The 19,930-nt window shown below is 41.9% G+C and overlaps 1 protein-coding gene and 1 long non-coding RNA gene across 2 annotated transcripts in view; one reads left to right on the forward strand and one right to left on the reverse strand.

Moving 5' to 3' along the window:
• Positions 1-1,022: 1,022 nt before the first annotated feature.
• On the reverse strand, positions 1,023-2,436 carry LOC110533889. The gene is made up of 4 exons (XR_002475058.2): positions 2,174-2,436; positions 1,633-1,678; positions 1,456-1,471; positions 1,023-1,168 (listed from the first exon to the last, which is right to left on the reverse strand). It is a non-coding gene; the product is annotated as an uncharacterized LOC110533889 (long non-coding RNA).
• An 8,301-nt stretch (positions 2,437-10,737) lies between these two features.
• Positions 10,738-19,930, forward strand: part of LOC110502274 (mitochondrial inner membrane protease subunit 2-like) — a 164,637-nt gene continuing 155,444 nt past the window's right edge. The window contains exons 1-3 of the mRNA XM_036934382.1: positions 10,738-10,744; positions 10,983-11,119; positions 19,468-19,574. Of these exons, the coding sequence (XP_036790277.1) occupies positions 10,738-10,744; positions 10,983-11,119; positions 19,468-19,574 (251 nt within the window). The remainder of the gene's footprint in view (positions 10,745-10,982; positions 11,120-19,467; positions 19,575-19,930) is intronic.

Consider the following 19,930-nt stretch of genomic DNA (forward strand, 5'->3'; position numbering starts at 1 on the left):
ATATGATATATCATGAAGTAGTTTGGACGTGGTGAACTACTTTTTCAAAGCAACTTTAGTGAAGCAAAATATATTTTAGTTAAGGGTAGCTTTAGTGTAGCTTAACTTCTTCCAGTTTGGTAGCTTAGTAAATTATATTTTCAGAGTAGCTTCCCCAACACTAAAGTAGTTTTCAACTTTGTTTCATTGTTTCATCACATCATATAAATACTTACCGTGAAAGAGATTTCAACTATTGCAAGTCCTACAACACAATATTCTATAACTGGCTAGTTGTGTCTTGTCTATCCTGTCCGCTGTTAGATCTTTTCCCGCGAGCCAAATCCCAGAACTAAATATCCCTGCAGGTGTAGGCCACCAGTGGACATTGCACAAAGCATAGAAATAGAATGAATTCTATTTATGTGTCCCAAAGATCACCCAGCTTGTGTGTAGATACATCAACAACAAATCCATGGGTGTGTTCATGTTACAAAAGACAAAACCTTTTCTGCTGGAAATATCATATTGCTTATAAAGACACTTTACCTAACAAATCAAAATCAGTTGTGTGTTGAGTACAACTTCAGCTGTCTAACCAGAACTCGAATGGCATTTCTATTCCTATGCACAGCTCTCTGGGTGAGGTTCTGTCTTCAAGTCTCCAGTGGGTGATGTCCCTTTCATCTATGTAATTTATTACAGGTTATGGACATGAGCAGTCAGGTGGCAGGAGGGGTGGAGTGCATGACACTCCATCCTAGATATGGAGTTTGCTTCTTAGATCCAGCAGGAAGAGTTCAATAACTACAGCACATGTAAGATGCAGGAGGATGGCACTCTTCTCATACTGAGTAGCCTACAGAGTAATATGAGAAGAATACAATTGCTGAACTTATGGAGATATTTTAAACAAAGTGTTTTGATAACTTTCAAGTGTAACAGTTTCATGTAGAATAAATCATCCTTCACATAATACTGTAGTTATGTAGTTACTGTAGTAATTATGCTAATATAACTATGTGCAAATATTAAACTTGTCTTTTATTGTCATTCACATTGAAAAGTTCTAGATGTGCCTGGTATCATTTTAATGCGGAGTACACAATCTTTCCTAATTCAGACATCAGTATCAACCTATCTTTCTGTCAGAGGACTCCATGACCAAAGCCTCACTTCTGTCCTCCATCTGTAGAAAAACAAGATAGAGTTGATGAGTGACACATGTATTGAAAGGGTGGGGTTATATTGTCCATATATTCAGTTTGACTGTCTATAAAATCTGTTAATTTAGTAAAATTCCTCTACATGCAAATGTATTTGGTGAATAAAGGTGATTCTGATATTACTAAACACTTGTGATGTCCTGTCTTATTAGTAATCATCTTTCGTCCCTTCTGACGTTTTTGTCAGTGCCAGTAGACCAGCTCTAGACCCTCTCGTCACAGATACTGGTCATGAAAGAGCCTAACTTACAGATCCAAGCCAGCTCCTATAACAGAGAGAGAGGGAGGGGGAGCAAGACTGTCACCATACAGTCATGGAATCCAACAGTAAATACACAGTTAGACATAGCCAATCAGAGATTGTGATTCACAACTAATTCACAAGGCACATGTGCCAGCATGGCACTGACTGGTTGGCATTACTCACCCAGGCCCAGGAGTCCATTGCAGCACTATGGATATGGAGGCACCTCCTTACAACATACAAGACACAAACACACACAGCACTGATTACATTATTAATGGTGGTCCTGTCCTCTCTTACTCTGAAGCAGTACTGGTGTCTGGCCACTGCCTCCTTATCTGGTGACCTGTCATCATTATTTATGCATAGAAAATCCACAATAATGTTGTTGCTTGTTGGCATCGTTTTAGGGGTTAGCTGAAGCCCTCAAATGCTAGCTAGCTAGTTTGCTTGATTATTAAGCAGGAACCTTACAGTAGCGAGCCAGTTTGAGTTGAAACATTATTGAAAACAAGGTGGCAACATGCATCAAACATAGCTAGCTAGCTGCATTAAACCTGTCTTCAGGTCTAATGTTAGCCATGCAAATCTTCCTCTCACATTAGACATTATGGAAAGGCTATGTATTAAACTAGTTAGCTACGTTACAGTATCATAGACTAGCATCATTGCGAAATATCCTATCAAAAATAATGACATGTAGCTAGCTAGCTATAGTTCTTACCAATAGATTTGACTGTTGACAGCCCAAGAAGAAGCTAGTCAGATGAAATCCATTTCCTGGCCCTCTGCCCAAGATTGTTGAACAACTTTTATGGAAGCGCATTTTCACTCCTATTTGTCGAGCTAAATGTGTGTGCGTTGCAGCAGTGATGGCCAGGATATGGATTGCAGCAGTGATTTGACAATATATCGTATCGTTTTGACTATCACAACGTTATTTTTGTGCTAGTCAGCTGTACCCGCACCAAAACTTTTTTCCTTCATAGCTTGTTCTCCATCTTGAAAATAAATAGGGAGCCAATTTGTTTTCAGCACTTTTATTTCCATGACTTCATGGGCAATTGTTGAAAAAGTATCCAACAGTCATACTTGAGTTGAATAAAGATACCTTAATATAAAATGACTCAAGTAAAAGTGAAAGTCACCCAGTAAAATCCTACTTGAGTTTTAAATACACTTAAGTATCAAAAGGAAAAGTATAAATCATTTCAAATTCCTTATATTAAGCAAATCTATCTAGTTTTTTTTATTTATTTACGGATAGCCAGGGGCACACTCCAACACTCAGACATAATTTACAAACAAAGCATTTGTGTTTAGTGAGTCTGCAAAATAAGATACAATAGGGATGACCAGGGATTTGCTCTTTAAGTGCGTGAATTAGACCATTTTCCTGTCCTGCTAAGCATTCAAAATGTAACGAGTACTATTGGGTGTCAGGGAAAATGTATGGAGTAAAAAGTACATTATTTTCTTCAGGCATCTAGTGAAGCAAAAGTAAAAGTCATCAAAAATGTAAATAGTTAAGTTCAGATACTCAAAAAAATACTTTAGTACTTTAAAGTATTTTTACTTAAAAGTACTTTACACCACTGCTCATGGGTCTCACTTGTCCCTCTGCAGCAGACATATGGTGAGCAATATGTTTGGAACATCGAATCGCAATGGAACCACAGTATCGAATCGCAATACACATAGAATCGTGAGAATCCCAGTAGATATTGTTTCGGCAGATAAGTATCATGATACTATTGTATTGTGAGGTTCCTGGCAATTCCCTGACCTAATATTGGGCATCATTGGCAAAAGTGGGCTTGTTAGTAATCCATACCCAACCCTCCAGGAAGTTGTGATTAACTCACAGAACTCAGTTTTTGACAAGACTGACTTTATGACCAAAATGATCCTATTCACACTTTGTAGTCAATTTTGATACTAGAATTAATGCATCTGACTCATATCGCGGTGACATAGGCCGTTTAAAACCAGATACGTTTGTTCTAACGGGCAGTTGACCATTGATTGGTTAGGGGGTTGTGTCCTTGGGCGGATCTTGTTCTGTCCGTGTCTACCTGTCTCCTGTTCTTTTCTCCTCTGATTGGTTAGGGGGTTGTGTCCTTGGGCGGATCTTGTTCTGTCCGTGTCTACCTGTCTCCTGTTCTTTTCTCCTCTGATTGGTTAGGGGGTTGTGTCCTTGGGCGGAACTTGTTCTGTCCGTGTCTACCTGTCTCCTGTTCTTTTCTCCTCTGAGTGGTTAGGGGGTTGTGTCCTTGGGCGGATCTTGTTCTGTCCGTGTCTACCTGTCTCCTGTTCTTTTCTCCTCTGATTGGTTAGGGGGTTGTGTCCTTGGGCGGATCTTGTTCTGTCCGTGTCTACCTGTCTCCTGTTCTTTTCTCCTCTGATTGGTTAGGGGGTTGTGTCCTTGGGCGGATCTTGTTCTGTCCGTGTCTACCTGTCTCCTGTTCTTTTCTCCTCTGATTGGTTAGGGGGTTGTGTCCTTGGGCGGATCTTGTTCTGTCCGTGTCTACCTGTCTCCTGTTCTTATCTCCTCTGATTGGTTAGGGGGTTGTGTCCTTGGGCGGATCTTGTTCTGTCCGTGTCTACCTGTCTCCTGTTCTTTTCTCCTCTGATTGGTTAGGGGGTTGTGTCCTTTGGGCGGATCTTGTTCTGTCCGTGTCTACCTGTCTCCTGTTCTTTTCTTCTCTGATTGGTTAGGGGGTTGTGTCCTTGGGCGGATATTGTTCTGTCCGTGTCTACCTGTCTCCTGTTCTTTTCTCCTCTGATTGGTTAGGGGGTTGTGTCCTTTGGGCGGATCTTGTTCTGTCCGTGTCTACCTGTCTCCTGTTCTTTTCTTCTCTGATTGGTTAGGGGGTTGTGTCCTTGGGCGGATATTGTTCTGTCCGTGTCTACCTGTCTCCTGTTCTTTTCTCCTCTGATTGGTTAGGGGATTGTGTCCTTGGGCGGATCTTGTTCTGTCCGTGTCTACCTGTCTCCTGTTCTTATCTCCTCTGATTGGTTAGGGGGTTGTGTCCTTGGGCGGATCTTGTTCTGTCCGTGTCTACCTGTCTCCTGTTCTTTTCTCCTCTGATTGGTTAGGGGGTTGTGTCCTTGGGCGGATATTGTTCTGTCCGTGTCTACCTGTCTCCTGTTCTTTTCTCCTCTGATTGGTTAGGGGGTTGTGTCCTTGGGCGGATCTTGTTCTGTCCGTGTCTACCTGTCTCCTGTTCTTTTCTCCTCTGATTGGTTAGGGGGTTGTGTCCTTTGGGCGGATCTTGTTCTGTCCGTGTCTACCTGTCTCCTGTTCTTTTCTCCTCTGATTTGTCTGTTTGAAAGGCTTCTATTATTCTACTTCTAAGGTTTCTATCTCCCTGAGTGGAAACACTTTTGAGGTGGGTGACCAACTGGTACCTACCTATTCAATAACATTCAGTAACAATGTTTGTCAACACTGTATTAAGGACTTTGAAATAACAATGAAACTAAGTTGAAACAACTAATATTGTTGACCATTTTCACCAGCCGTGGGCAAACAGTATTTGCGTGGAGGGTTGTTATTCTTTCAAAGCAATATACACTGCTATGTCTCTATTTTTTGTTTTGTCAACAGCTAGGACACCAGGTCAGGAAACTCTATCTATTTGAAATTCTCACAAATGGATGCTAGGTTTGCTGAGTTCAAGCTAATAAGCATAGTGTTAGGTAAGGACATGAACCACCAATGCCTATTTGATGCACCTGCCTGCCCTCTGAAGTGGATACTTTCAAAAGTCTCAAACTCATGCTCAATCACAACAAAGTTTTGAGTATCTGCCAGAGGAGTATACTACGACTGAAGCTAGATCTATTCAGGCTTTTATAAAGCTAGCCAGCTTCAGTTAGCTTCACATTCCAGCTCAGGCTTCATCCATACTACGAAGGTGGATATTGATCATGCAGCTGCCGCTAACTCAAGCAGGCTTGTAACCGCATGTGCATGTCGCACATGGCTAGTCAAATGCCTCACTATTCATTGAGTTAATGCTTAACCATTAATCCATGGGTTAGTGAGTGCCACATTTTAATTTCTACCAAAATAAACATGAAAGAAAAGTTATCTTGGAAATTCAGCAGGCTATGCAGTGAAATAGGTGCCGTTTTATTTTATTACTATCTTTGATGTGCTTTGGCATTATCAATGCACAAGCACTTTTCCCCCACAGGTTTCTATATTACAATCATTTACTGTGCATGAACTTTCAAATGCAACGTGGCATTACTAAATGTGTAATGTGATAATTATTTTAATGACTATTTTGAACAACAACAACATTTTGATTAATAAAATATTTAATCAGTCGTCTTCCTCAAATTAAGGTGCTGATGACACAATCTTTCAGAGAGGAAGGGAATCTGATTTCACTGGTCCTTAATTTGTTAGATTTTTTTGTAAGATATGTTTGTATATTGTGTTGTAACTGTTGTTAATCAAAATATTTAATTGGTCCTCAACTCGCAGCTCTGTCATTTTCATTCAGGGAAAGGGGAGATAGCCGTGAGTTTGCCTGCCAAGGAGCAGGTTAGTTCTGAATTATTCTTTGCCATATAAATTTACCTGGCTAAAGGTGAGCAACTTTCATATGACCGGTTATCCCGAGTTGAACTCAGAGTTGACATAAGTTACCTCGCTAACTCCTCAAACCTGCTTAGTAGTATGGGGCTCTGGTGGTTGTGTTAATTAAAGCCACTGATGCATTAGCCTGTCTTTGATCTGTCTGTGTCACTGTGTTATTTCACATGTCTGGCCGTCATGCTGTCGTCTCGGAAAAATGCCTGCATGCAATATGTGCTCTCTGAGTGAAAAATGACACAAATTCCATTCTCAAATAAAATTAAATAAAATGTTATTTGTCACATGCGCTGAATACAACAGGTATAGAGACCTTACAGTGAAATGCTTACTTACAAGCCCTTAACCAACAATGCAGTTTGAAAAAATACCTAAAAAGTAAGAGATAAGAAAAAATAATAATTAAGGAGCAGCAGTAAATAACAACAGTGGGGCTATATACAGGGGGTGCCGGTTAAGAGTCAATGTGTCAATGTGCGGGGGCACCGGTGTTGAGGAAATTGAGGTAATTATGTACATGCAGGTAGGTTTATTAAAGTGGCTATGCATAGATAATAATAGAGAGTAGCAGAAGCGGGGGTGCAAATAGTCTTGGTAGCCATTTGATTAGCTGTTCAGGAGTCTTATGGCTTGGGGGTAGAAGCTGTTTAGAAGCCTCTTGGACCTAGACTTGCCGTGCAGTAGCAGAGAGAACAGTCTATGACTAGGGTGGCTGGAGTCTTGGACAATTTTTAGGGCCTTCCTCTGACACCGCCTGGTATAGAGGTCCTGGATGGCAGGAAGCTTGGCCCCGGTGATGTACTGGGCCGTACGCACTACCCTTTGTAGTGCCTTGTGATTGGAGGCCGAGCAGTTGCCATACCAGGTGGTGATGCTCTCGATGGTGCAGCTATAGAACCTTTTAAGGATCTGAGCACCCATGCCAAATATTTTCTCCTTAGGGGGAATAGGTTTTGTCATGCCCCCTTCACGACTGTCTTGATGTGATTTGACCATGATAGCTTGTTGGTGATGTGGAAGCAAAGGAAATTGAAGCTCTCAACCAGCTCCACTACAGCCCTGTCGATGAGATGGGGGTGTGCTCGGTCCTCCTTTTCCTTTCATCCACAATCATCTCCTTAGTCTTGATCACGTTGAGGGAGAGGTTGTTGTCCTTGCACCACACGGTCAGGTCTCTGACCTCCTCCCTATAGGCTGTCTCATTGTTGTCAGTGATCAGGCCTACCACTGTTGTGTCATCAGCAAACTTAATGATGATGTTGGAGTTGTGCCTGGCCGTGCAGTCATGAGTGAACAGGAAGTACAAGAGGGGACTGAGCATGCACCCCTGAGGGGCCCCTGTGTTGAGGATCAGCGTGGTGGATGTGTTGTTTCCTATCCTTACCACCTGGGGCCGGCCCGTCAGGAAGTCTAGGATCCAGTAGCAGAGGGAGGTGTTTAGTCCCAGGGTCCTTAGGTTAGTGCTGAGCTTTGAGGGCACTATGGTGTTGAACACTAAGCTGAAGTCATTGAATATCCTTCTCACATAGGTGTTAATTTTGTCCAGGTGGGAAAGGGCAGTGTGGAGTGCAATAGAGATTGCATTATCTGTGGATCTGTTGGTGTGGTATGCAAATTGGAGTGGGCTTTGGGTTTCCGGGATAATGGTGTTGATGTGAGCCATGACCAGCCTTTCAAATCACTTCATGGCTACAGACGTGAGTGCTATGGTTTGGTAATCATTTAGGCAGGTTACGTTAGTGTTCATGGGCACAGGGACTATGGTGGTCTGCTTGAAACATGTTCGCATTACAGATTCAGACAGGGAAAGGTTGAAAATGTCATTGAAGACACTTGCCAGTTTGTCAGCGCATGCTCGGAGTACACGTTTGACCCAGCGGGCTTGTGAATGTTTATCTGTTTAAAGCTTTTACTCACATCGGCTGCAGAGAGCGTGATCACACAGTCATCCGGACCAGCTGATGCTCTCATGCATGTTTCAGTGTTACTTGCATCAAAGCAAGCATAGAAGTTACTTAGCTCGTCTGGTAGGCTTGTGTCACTGGGCAGCTCTCGGTTGTGCTTCCCTTAGTAGTCTGTAATAGTTTGTCGGGGTGCATAGCGGGATTTCTTATAAGCTCCTTGAAAGTGGGAGCTCTACCCTTTAACTCTGTTTATTTCACTTTTATTTAACCAGGTAGGCCAGTTGAGAACAAGTTCTTATTTACAACTGCGACCTGGCCAAGATAGAACAAAGCAGTGTGACACAAACAACACAGAGTCACACATGGGATAAACAAACGTACAGTCAATAACACAATAGAAAAGTCTATATAGAGTGTGTGCAAATGTAGTACGATTAGGGGTGTAAGGCAATAAATAGGCCATAGTGGCAAAATAATTCTGTGCGAATGTTGCCTGTCATCCATGGCTTCTGGTTGGGGTATGTACGTACAGTCACTGTGAGGATGACGTCCTCAATGCACTTATTGATAAAGCCAATGACTGATGTGGTGTACTCCTCAATGCCATCGGAAGAATCCCGGAACATATTCCAGTCTGTGCTAGCAAAATAGTCCTGTAGTTTAGCATCTGCTTCATCTGACCTCTTTTTTATAGACCGAGTCACGTTTGCTTCCTGCTTAAATAAAGCAGGAATCAGGAGGATGGAGTTATGGTCAGATTTGCCAAATGGAGGTCAAGGGAGAGCTTTGTACGCGTCTCTGTGTGTTGAGTAAAGGTGGTCTAGAATTGTTTTCCCTCTGGTTGCACATTTAACATGCTGATAGAAATTCTGTAAAACTGATTTAAGTTTCCCTGCATTAAAGTCATCGGCCACCAGGATCGCCGCCTCTGGGTGAGCGTTTTCCTGTTTGCTTCTGGTGGAATACAGCTCATGCGGTTTCAGTGCCAACTTCGCTCTGTGGTGGTATGTAAACAGCTACGAAAAATACAGATGAAAACTCTTTAAGTAGAGTGCCTTGCGAAAGTATTCGGCCCCCTTGAACTTTGCGACCTTTTGCCACATTTCAGGCTTCAAACATAAAGATATAAAACTGTATTTTTTTGTGAAGAATCAACAAGTGGGACACAATCATGAAGTGGAACGACATTTATTGGATATTTCAAACTTTTTTAACAAATCAAAAACTGAAAAATTGGGCGTGCAAAATTATTCAGCCCCTTTACTTTCAGTGCAGCAAACTCTCTCCAGAAGTTCAGTGAGGATCTCTGAATGATCCAATGTTGACCTAAATGACTAATGATGATAAATACAATCCACCTGTGTGTAATCAAGTCTCCGTATAAATGCACCTGCACTGTGATAGTCTCAGAGGTCCGTTAAAAGCGCAGAGAGCATCATGAAGAACAAGGAACACACCAGGCAGGTCCGAGATACTGTTGTGAAGAAGTTTAAAGCCGGATTTGGATACAAAAAGATTTCCCAAGCTTTAAACATCCCAAGGAGCACTGTGCAAGCGATAATATTGAAATGGAAGGAGTATCAGACCACTGCAAATCTACCAAGACCTGGCCGTCCCTCTAAACTTTCAGCTCATACAAGGAGAAGACTGATCAGAGATGCAGCCAAGAGGCCCATGATCACTCTGGATGAACTGCAGAGATCTACAGCTGAGGTGGGAGACTCTGTCCATAGGACAACAATCAGTCGTATATTGCACAAATCTGGCCTTTATGGAAGAGTGGCAAGAAGAAAGCCATTTCTTAAAGATATCCATAAAAAGTGTTGTTTAAAGTTTGCCACAAGCCACCTGGGAGACACACCAAACATGTGGAAGAAGGTGCTCTGGTCAGATGAAACCAAAATGGAACTTTTTGGCAACAATGCAAAACGTTATGTTTGGCGTAAAAGCAACACACCATCCCCACTGTCAAACATGGTGGTGGCAGCATCATGGTTTGGGCCTGCTTTTCTTCAGCAGGGACAGGGAAGATGGTTAAAATTGATGGGAAGATGGATGGAGCCAAATACAGGACCATTCTGGAAGAAAACCTGATGGAGTCTGCAAAAGACCTGAGACTGGGACGGAGATTTGTCTTCCAACAAGACAATGATCCAAAACATAAAGCAAAATCTACAATGGAATGGTTCAAAAATAAACATATCCAGGTGTTAGAATGGCCAAGTCAAAGTCCAGACCTGAATCCAATCGAGAATCTGTGGAAAGAACTGAAAACTGCTGTTCACAAATGCTCTCCATCCAACCTCACTGAGCTCGAGCTGTTTTGATAGATAGATAGATAGAGACATACCCCAAGCGACTTACAGCTGTAATCGCAGCAAAAGGTGGCGCTACAAAGTATTAACTTAAGGGGGCTGAATAATTTTGCACGCCCAATTTTTCAGTTTTTGATTTGTTAAAAAAGTTTGAAATATCCAATAAATGTCGTTCCACTTCATGATTGTGTCCCACTTGTTGTTGATTCTTCACAAAAAAATACAGTTTTATATCTGTATGTTTGAAGCCTGAAATGTGGCAAAAGGTCGCAAAGTTCAAGGGGGCCGAATACTTTCGCATGGCACTGTATATAGTGTGGTCTACAGCTTATCATGAGATACTTTATCTCAGGCGAGAAAAACTTTGAGACTTCCTTAGATATCGTGCACCAGCTGTTGTTTACATAAATGCATAGGCCCCCACCCCGTGTCTTACCAGAGGCTGCTGTCTGTCTTGCCGATGGAGTGTATAACCCGCCAGCTGTATGTTCTTAATTTCGTCGTTCAGCCACTACTCGGTGAAACATTACAGTTTTTAATGTCCCGTTGGTAGGATATACATGCTTTCTGATTCTGATCTTCTGAATACAAACTCCCTACTATCTGATGCTCCATTGGTTGTTGAATGCAGAGTTCTTATAGCAGTGTTCCCATTCTGATGGTTTCTTTGATGGTGATTGGCTGAACTGTGTTCTTCTGTCCCAGGTGATGGCTCAGAAGGTGGGGCTGTGTGCAGGTATATCCTGGCATTTGTGAGCGGGTTCTTCGTGGCAGTGCCAGTCACCATCACTGTTCTGGACCGCTTCGCCCATGTAGCACGAGTGGAGGGAGTGTCAATGCAGGTGAGACTCTCTCTCTGTCTCTCTCTCTTTCAATTCAATTCAATTCAAGGGCTTTATTGGCATGGGAAACATGTGTTAACATTGCCAAAGCAAGTGAGGTAGACAACATACAAAGTGAATGTATAAAGTTAAAAACAACAAAAATTAACAGTAAACATTACACATACAGAGGTTTCAAAACAGTAAAGACATTACAAATGTCATATTATATATATATATATATATATATACAGTGTTTTAACAATGTACAAATGGTTAAAGGACACAATATAAAATAAATAAGCATAAATATGGGTTGTATTTACAATGGTGTGTGTTCTTCACTGGTTGCCCTTTTCTCGTGGCAACAGGTCACATCTTGCTGCTGTGATGGCACACTGTGGAATTTCACCCAGTAGATATGGGAGTTTTTCAAAATTGGATTTGTTTTCGAATTCTTTGTGGATCTGTGTAATCTGAGGGAAATATGTCTCTCTAATATGGTCATACATTGGGCAGGAGGTTAGGAAGTGCAGCTCAGTTTCCACCTCATTTTGTGGGCAGTGAGCACATAGCCTGTCTTCTCTTGAGAGCCATGTCTGCCTACGACGGCCTTTCTCTATAGCAAGGCTATGCTCACTGAGTCTGTACATAGTCAAAGCTTTCCTTAATTTTGGGTCAGTCACAGTGGTCAGGTATTCTGCCGCGGTGTACTCTCTGTTTAGGGCCAAATAGCATTCTAGTTTGCTCTGTTATTTTGTTAATTCTTTCCAATGTGTCAAGTAATTATCTTTTTGTTTTCTCATGATTTGGTTGGGTCTAATTGTGCTGTTGTCCTGGGGCTCTGTAGGGTGTGTTTGTGTTTGTGAACAGAGCCCCAGGACCAGCTTGCTTAGGGGACTCTTCTCCAGGTTCATCTCTCTGTAGGTGATGTCTTTGTTATGGAAAGTTTGTGAATCGCTTCCTTTTAGGTGGTTGTAGAATTTAACGGCTCTTTTCTGGATTTTGATAATTAGTGGGTATCGGCCTAATTCTGCTCTGCATGCATTATTTGGTGTTCTACGTTGTACACAGAGGATATTTTTGCAGAATTCTGCGTGCAGAGTCTCAATTTGGTGTTTGTCCCATTTTGTGAAGTCTTGGTTGGTGAGCGGACCCCAGACCTCACAACCATAAAGGGCAATGGGCTCTATGACTGATTCAAGTATTTTTAGCCAAATCCTAATAGGTATGTTGAAATTTATGTTTCTTTTGATGGCATAGAATGCCCTTCTTGCCTTGTCTCTCAGATCGTTCACAGCTTTGTGGAAGTTACCTGTGGCGCTGATGTTTAGGCCAAGGTATGTATGGTTTTTTGTGTGCTCTAGGGCAACAGTGTCTAGATGGAATTTGTATTTGTGGTCCTGGTGACTGGACCTTTTTTGGAACACCATTATTTTGGTCTTACTGAGATTTACTGTTAGGGCCCAGGTCTTTCTCTACCCCCCCATCAATTCCTTCTGATCTTATTGTACTTTTTCAAAGCCCAATTCCCTTTGTAGCATAGGTAATGGAATCTTGGCATCAATCATACCGTAAAGAGAGAGAGGGAGAGGTTCTCTTTATAATGGAAAATATTGGCCTCACCTCACTTGTTTTGAACCTCTATTTTTAATGCAAGTCATACATATTCTTCATTCCTTTACACTTGTGTGTATAAGGTCGTTGTTGTGAAAATGTTAGGTTAGTTACTCGTTGGTTATTACTGCATTGTCGGAACTAGAACCACAAGCATTTGGCTACACTCGCATTAACATCTGCTAACCATGTGTATGTGACAAATAAAATTGGATTTGATTTGAAATACTCAAACCCATGTTTCATTCCGCTGTCAAACAGAATTCTAGAGGTATACACATGTACAGTGGGGCAAAAAAGTATTTAGTCAGCCACCAATTGTGCAAGTTCTCCCACTTAAAAAGATGAGAGAGGCCTGTAATTAGGTACACTTCAACTATGACAGACAAAATGAGAAAAAAAAAATCCAGAAAATCACATTGTAGGATTTTTAATGAATTTATTTTCAAATTATGGTGGAAAATAAGTATTTGGTCAATAACAAAAGTTTATCTCAATACTTTGTTATATACCCTTTGTTGGCAATGACAGAGGTCAAACGTTTTCTGTAAGTCTTCACAAGGTTTTCACACACTGTTGCTGGTATTTTGGCCCATTCCTCCATGCAGATCTCCTCCTAAGCAGTGATGTTTTGGGGCTGTTGCTGGGCAACACGGACTTTCAACTCCCTCCAAAGGTTTTCTATGGGGTTGAGATCTGGAGACTGGCTAGGCCACTCCAGGACCTTGAAATGCTTCTTACGAAGACACTCCTTCGTTGCCCGGGCGGTGTGTTTGGGATCATTGTCATGCTGAAAGACTCAGCCACGTTTGATCTTCAATGCCCTTGCTGATGGAAGGAGGTTTTCACTCAAAATCTCACGATACATGGCCCCATTCATTCTTTCCTTTACACGGATCAGTCGTCCTGGTCCCTTTGCAGAAAAACAGCCCCAAAGCATGATGTTTCCACCCCCATGCTTCATAGTAGGTATGGTGTTCTTTGGATGCAACTCAGCATTCTTTGTCCTCCAAACATGACGAGTTGAGTTTTTACCAAAAAGTTATATTTTGGTTTCATCTGACCATATGACATTCTCCCAATCTTCTTCTGGATCATCCAAATGCTCTCTAGCAAACTTCAGACGGGCCTGGACATGTACTGACTTAAGCAGGGGGACACGTCTGGCACTGCAGGATTTGAGTCCCTGGTGACGTAGTGTGTTACTGATGGTAGGCTTTGTTACTTTGGTCCCAGCTCTCTGCAGGTCATTCACTAGGTCCCCCCGTGTGGTTCTGGGATTTTTGCCCACTGTTTTTGTGATCATTTTGACCCCAGGGGGTGAGATCTTGCGTGGAGCCCCAGATCGAGGGAGATTATCAGTGGTCTTGTATGTCTTCCATTTCTTAATAATTGCTCCCGCAGTTGATTTCTTCAAACCAAGCTGCTTACCTATTGCAGATTCACTCTTCCCAGCCTGGTGCAGGTCTACAATTTTGTTTCTGGTGTCCTTTGACAGCTCTTTGGTCTTGGCCATAGTGGAGTTTGGAGTGTGACTGTTTGAGGTTGTGGACAGGTGTCTTTTATACTGATAACAAGTTCAAACAGGTGCCATTAATACAGGTAACGAGTGGAGGACAGAGGAGCCTCTTAAAGAAGAAGTTACAGGTCTGTGAGAGCCAGAAATCTTGCTTGTTTGTAGGTGACCAAATACTTATTTTCCACCATAATTTGCAAATAAATTCATAAAAAATCCTACAATGTGATTTTCTGGATTCTGGAAAATTACAGGGCTCTCTCATCTTTTTAAGTGGGAGAACTTGCACAATTGGTGGCTGACTAAATACTTTTTTGCCCCACTGTAGCTATACAAGTATCAAGGTAAGGCAGTCAGGCAACTAAGACACATTGGTTTCATCGCATTGGCAGGGTCTTGTCCTCCGTGTTCAGTGTTGGACGGCAACTTCAGCCTCTTGGGAAAGGTTGACTCGAGAATCTATACAGCGCAATAGCCTTGTAACATGGGAACTGAAGGGCCTTGTAGGAGCTCCATCACTGATGAAAGAAATCTGAATTTCTATGGAACAATAATTGAAATTCTTAAATAAAGACGTTTCAGTCAAGTCAAATTAAATGTCAGTCCATAGTTCTTGTTTCCTTTGTATCATCCCTCATGATGTCCAATTACAGATAGTTAATTTGTATTCATATGTTTTTCTAAGAAAGACATTGTGAAATGTAACAACTGATAGTGAAGATGGTTATTGATCTCTCTCCTCTCATCCTATACTACTACTTAGTGAATCAATACATTCACATGCTGAATTCTGTTTCCACTGTTGGAGTTAAATTTGCGTAGACAGACAGTTGCTTTACTTTGCTTCTCCTCCTACAAGGCTGCTACAGTCCTCACAAAACCCCTTGTCTTGCCTTGGGTTGCCTGCAGCACAATATTTTAATTGTTGACCAGACAGTCTTATTTTATTAAACTTTCCAGTGTTATTGTTTTTCAGTTTTTATCAATTTTAGGGTGCTTTCCAGCTAGCAAGCTAGACAATACAGCATGAAATATGGTAAAATATGACTAAAAGTGAAAACGATAACCTATCCAACTGTAACAGATACATTCCGCGACTGGCAGCACTCGTAGGAATATTTATTTTCAGCAGACAGATAAGAGATATTCTGTCAATTACCCCAGCAAGCATGAAATGGCCTGTGCACACCCTGTTTAATGAATCATTCTGCCTGTGTCATGTCACCCGCCTCTTGGAGCGGGGCTTCGTCACACACTAGCTCTTCGATAAAGTGACAAACAGTTTGCGACAAACTAAGTTGTAAGAATAAATTATTTCTGGGGGGGATTTAATGGTCTATAGGCCTATACTATTATACAATAGTTGCCGTTATGGTTGTTGTAGAATCCTGTGGAGTTCCATTTCCCACTGAGAGTGAAATGGTTGATTTAGTCTTGTTTGTGGATTCACTGGTTAGAGAAGAGAATTTTGGTGTGTTGTGTTTAGTAGGAAAATAATCTGGGATGTTCCGTCTGAACGTGTCCTAACTGATGTATTCTGTAACTCACTGTAGTAGTTTTGTGCATAATTCTATAAGCATGAGTTGTTGAATAGATTATTATTGACCTTTGCCATGCCCCTGAGTTGTGTGGTTTTAGAATCTTATGAAGCTAGTTAGCCTACAGCCATGTCTCAGGACAATTCTGAACCCTGGGCATGTATCCACAAAGCATCTCAGAGTAGGAGTGCTGATCTGGGATCAGTTTAGCCTTTAAGATCATAATGTATATGGACAGATCCTAGATCAGCACTCCTACTCTGAGACATTTGGTGGATATGAACCGTGATCTCAAAATCTGAACATAGAGTTGATTGACCTATTCTCAGAATGCTGAATGCTTCTTATAATGCTTCTTGAAATGCAGAATGCTACAAGGTATGTAGATTCCATGACAGATAATATACGCACACATTAATCTGACATTTAATATGGTTGAGTAACCTTTCCACACCACTAAATTTGAAAGGTAAGATGCTTTATAGACGGCTATTGTCAAGGCCCAGGAGAAGACTCAGATGCAGACAGTTTCGAAGTAACAAACGTTTATTACAAAATCAGGGGGGCAGGCAAATGACAGGTCACGGGCAGGCAGAGGTCAGTAGTCTAGAGCAGAGTCTGAAAGGTACAGAACGGAAGACAGGCTCAGGGCAGGCAGAGGTCAGTAGTCTAGAGCAGAGTCTGAAAGGTACAGAACGGAAGGCAGGCTCAGGGCAGGCAGAGGTCAGTAATCCAGAGCAGAGTCTGAAAAGGTACAGAACGGAAGACAGGCTCAGGGCAGGCAGAGGTCAGTAGTCTAGAGCAGAGTCTGAAAAGGTACAGAACGGAAGGCAGGCTCAGGGCAGGCAGAGGTCAGTAATCCAGAGCAGAGTCTGAAAGGTACAGAACGGAAGGCAGGCTCAGGGCAGGCAGAGGTCAGTAATCCAGGGTGGTATGGCAAGGTACAGAACGACAGGCAGGCTCAGGGTCAGGGCAGACAGAATGGTTAAAACCGGGAAAGATAGAAAACAGGAACTAGAGACAGACAGGAGCACAGGAAAAAAGATGGTAGGCTTGACGAAAAACAAAACGAACTGGCAACAGACAACACGGGTATAAGTACACTGGGGATAATGGGGAAGATGGGCGACACCTGAAGGGGGGTGGAGACAAGCACAACGACAGGTGAAACAGATCAGGGTGTGACAGCTACTGTGTTTTTGCCAACCGTATCTGTCAGTTTAAATCAGTAGACACAGAAGGACATAGGCTGAAGCCATCACAGTATGGAATGGAAGGAGGATGCCACTTCTCTTTTCTGAGAGGAATATGTCACTTTGAAAACAATACGTCACTTTGAAAACAATATGACAATTTGAAAACAATATGTCAATTTGAAAACAATATGTCACTTTGAGAACAATAGGACCCTATGAGAACCATAGGACACTGAGAACAATAGGCCCCTATGAGAACCATAGGACACTTTGAGAACAGTAGGTCCCTTTGAGAACAATAGGTCCCTTTGAGAACCATAGGACACTTTGAGAACAGTAGGTCCCTTTGAGAACAATAGGTCCCTTTGAGAACCATAGGACACTTTGAGAACAGTAGGTCCCTTTGAGAACAATAGGTCCCTTTGAGAACAATAGGTCCCTTTGAGAACCATAGGACACTTTGAGAACAATAGGTCCCTTTGAGAACAATAGGTCCCTTTGAGAACCATAGGACACTTTGAGAACCATAGGACACTTTGAGAACAATAGGTCCCTTTGAGAACCATAGGACACTTTGAGAACAATAGGTGCCTTTGAGAACAATAGGTCCCTTTGAGAACCATAGGACACTTTGAGAACAATAGGTCCCTTTGAGAACAATAGGTCCCTTTGAGAACGGTGTCATAACGTTGGCCTCTTTGGGTATAGCAAGCCTCATCCCCCTCTCCCCGCCTCCCCCTTTCCTCCTTCAACTAGGCTGCTGTGGTCAGAGAGACGTCGTAAATTCCTGAGGATCTCCTCATGGACACACAGTATAAGAGGCAGAGTACATTTTCATAGAGGACAAAGGAATTCCTTCCAACTCACAGAACTTGAGGTAAGAACAAATTTCATGTTCCGGAGAAAGTATAAAAGATCGGTGAAGAATCCAGCTACGAACTGGTCCGTTTGTCACAACTTGAGGAAGCTCATGGGAGACGGTGTGGCCACATTATCATAACACTGTTTATATAATAGCCTCAGATAGGAGGTTTACATCTAATTGTTGTATAAGATGAATGAGTGAGTATGATACTGTTTGTATAATTGTGTAATATGATTTTGGACTGTTTAATGAAGAAGACTACAATTCCCTTTTGATTTGAACTAAGGGTTAGGGTTAGGCCTCCTGGGGCAGCCCTTTTTCGGCCCTTCCGAATAAAACCCCACTCGGGTTTTCGATCAGCAGACCGAGCTTACCTCAATTACGAGATGGCTAAAGGTTGCAGACCATGTTTTTCTCCATTGTGAGAGAACAAAGGTTGTAATCCATTGCTGAATCTTTTAACCATACGGTTAAACTCTTAGACTATTAATACCGACAGAATAAGAACAAGTCTTTGATATTAATTACTAGTCTGTAGCAAGGAATTCGGTATCATTGAACGCAAGAACAACAACCGTCGAAACATCCATTCTATAACGAAACTAATGAATGTCACTCTGAACTATCCCCTCTAAACACAACCGGAGAGAGAGAGAGAGAGAGAGAGAGACAATTCTACAAAAGAAACAAACTTTTCACCAGCGATCAAGACGACACATTGAGCGTAAATATATATATTGATTGCAATTGTTCCCGAATGAGTGAGCATTCATGTGTAAAGGATTAGCATTTCAATTGTTATAACTATCACTCTGTAGGGACTTGTTAGTCGACCCCCACTTCCCCTTTTGTCTAACAAGCCGCCATGCCAGTTTATCCCACTAGGGCACATTCTCATTTCATGTAACCACATTTACCTTGTTTGTTTGTTTGTTTATGCATTTCTGTGAATTACTTAGTTAGTAATAAATAAATGATTTAAGACAATTGTAATTTGTAATCTGAATATTTTTCCTTGGTGCCCTGACTTCCTAGTAATTACGGTTACATGATTAATCAGTTTGATCGCGGAATACTAATTACAGAGAATCTTTGATAAAAACTATAAGTCTTCAGTTAATGATAGTAAAGACACGACACCAGTATGTCACTTTGAGAACAGTATGTCACTTTGAGAACGGTATGTCACGTTGAGAACGATATGTCACTTTGAGAACGGTATGTCACTTTGAGAACGGTATGTCACGTTGAGAACTGTATGTCACGTTGAGAACGATATGTCCCTTTGAGAACGGTATGTCCCTTTGAGAACGGTATGTCACGTTGAGAACGATATGTCACTTTGAGAACAATATGTCCCGTTGAGAACAATAGGTTCATTTGAGAACAATAAGTCCCTTTGAGAACAATAAGTCCCTTTGAGAACAATAAGTCCCTTTGAGAACAATAGGTCCCTGAGGTATTCAGGTGTTATGTGTTCAGTCAGTCAGTCAGTCCCATGTTTGTCCCTTCCTTGACTTAGCTGCTGTATTTCTGTTCAGGAGGACACTAATGACAATGCTGCTGTACTTCTCCCGATCCTCGAATTTTTGTCTATGACTCACCTTATTTGTGTGGGTGCATGTGTGTCTCCTCAGCCCTCTATGTGTCCTGAGGGGAATGTGACAGGTTCTGACATGATGCTGCTGAACCGCTGGAGTGTGAGGAACTACCAAGTACGACGAGATGACATTGTGTCAGTCTTGCAAGTAACTACAATTTATCCACGTTTACATACACTGTTGTTTATTTGCTGTCATACAAACTGGGACCTTGTTTGTTGCTAAAATCAAGTGGATTTCACCTGTGGTACCAATGATGTACTGTACTTGTCATATGTGTGTACATGAATAATGACAGGATTGTTGTATTTCGCCCCAAGCCTTGGCCTGTACATCATCCCTTACTGTACTGCATGTTGACATGGAAACAACATGTTTCTGTCCGTTCGATATCTGTGTTTCATCTTCTTTTTTTATCCTGATAAATCCAGCTGACCTTTTTGAGTCACTGACGACTCTCCCTAGCAAGGCTGATATAATTAGTGCTTCTCTCCAAGCC

This window comes from Oncorhynchus mykiss, chromosome 2 (assembly GCF_013265735.2).
Source record: "Oncorhynchus mykiss isolate Arlee chromosome 2, USDA_OmykA_1.1, whole genome shotgun sequence".
In the NCBI taxonomy this organism is placed as follows: domain Eukaryota; kingdom Metazoa; phylum Chordata; class Actinopteri; order Salmoniformes; family Salmonidae; genus Oncorhynchus; species Oncorhynchus mykiss.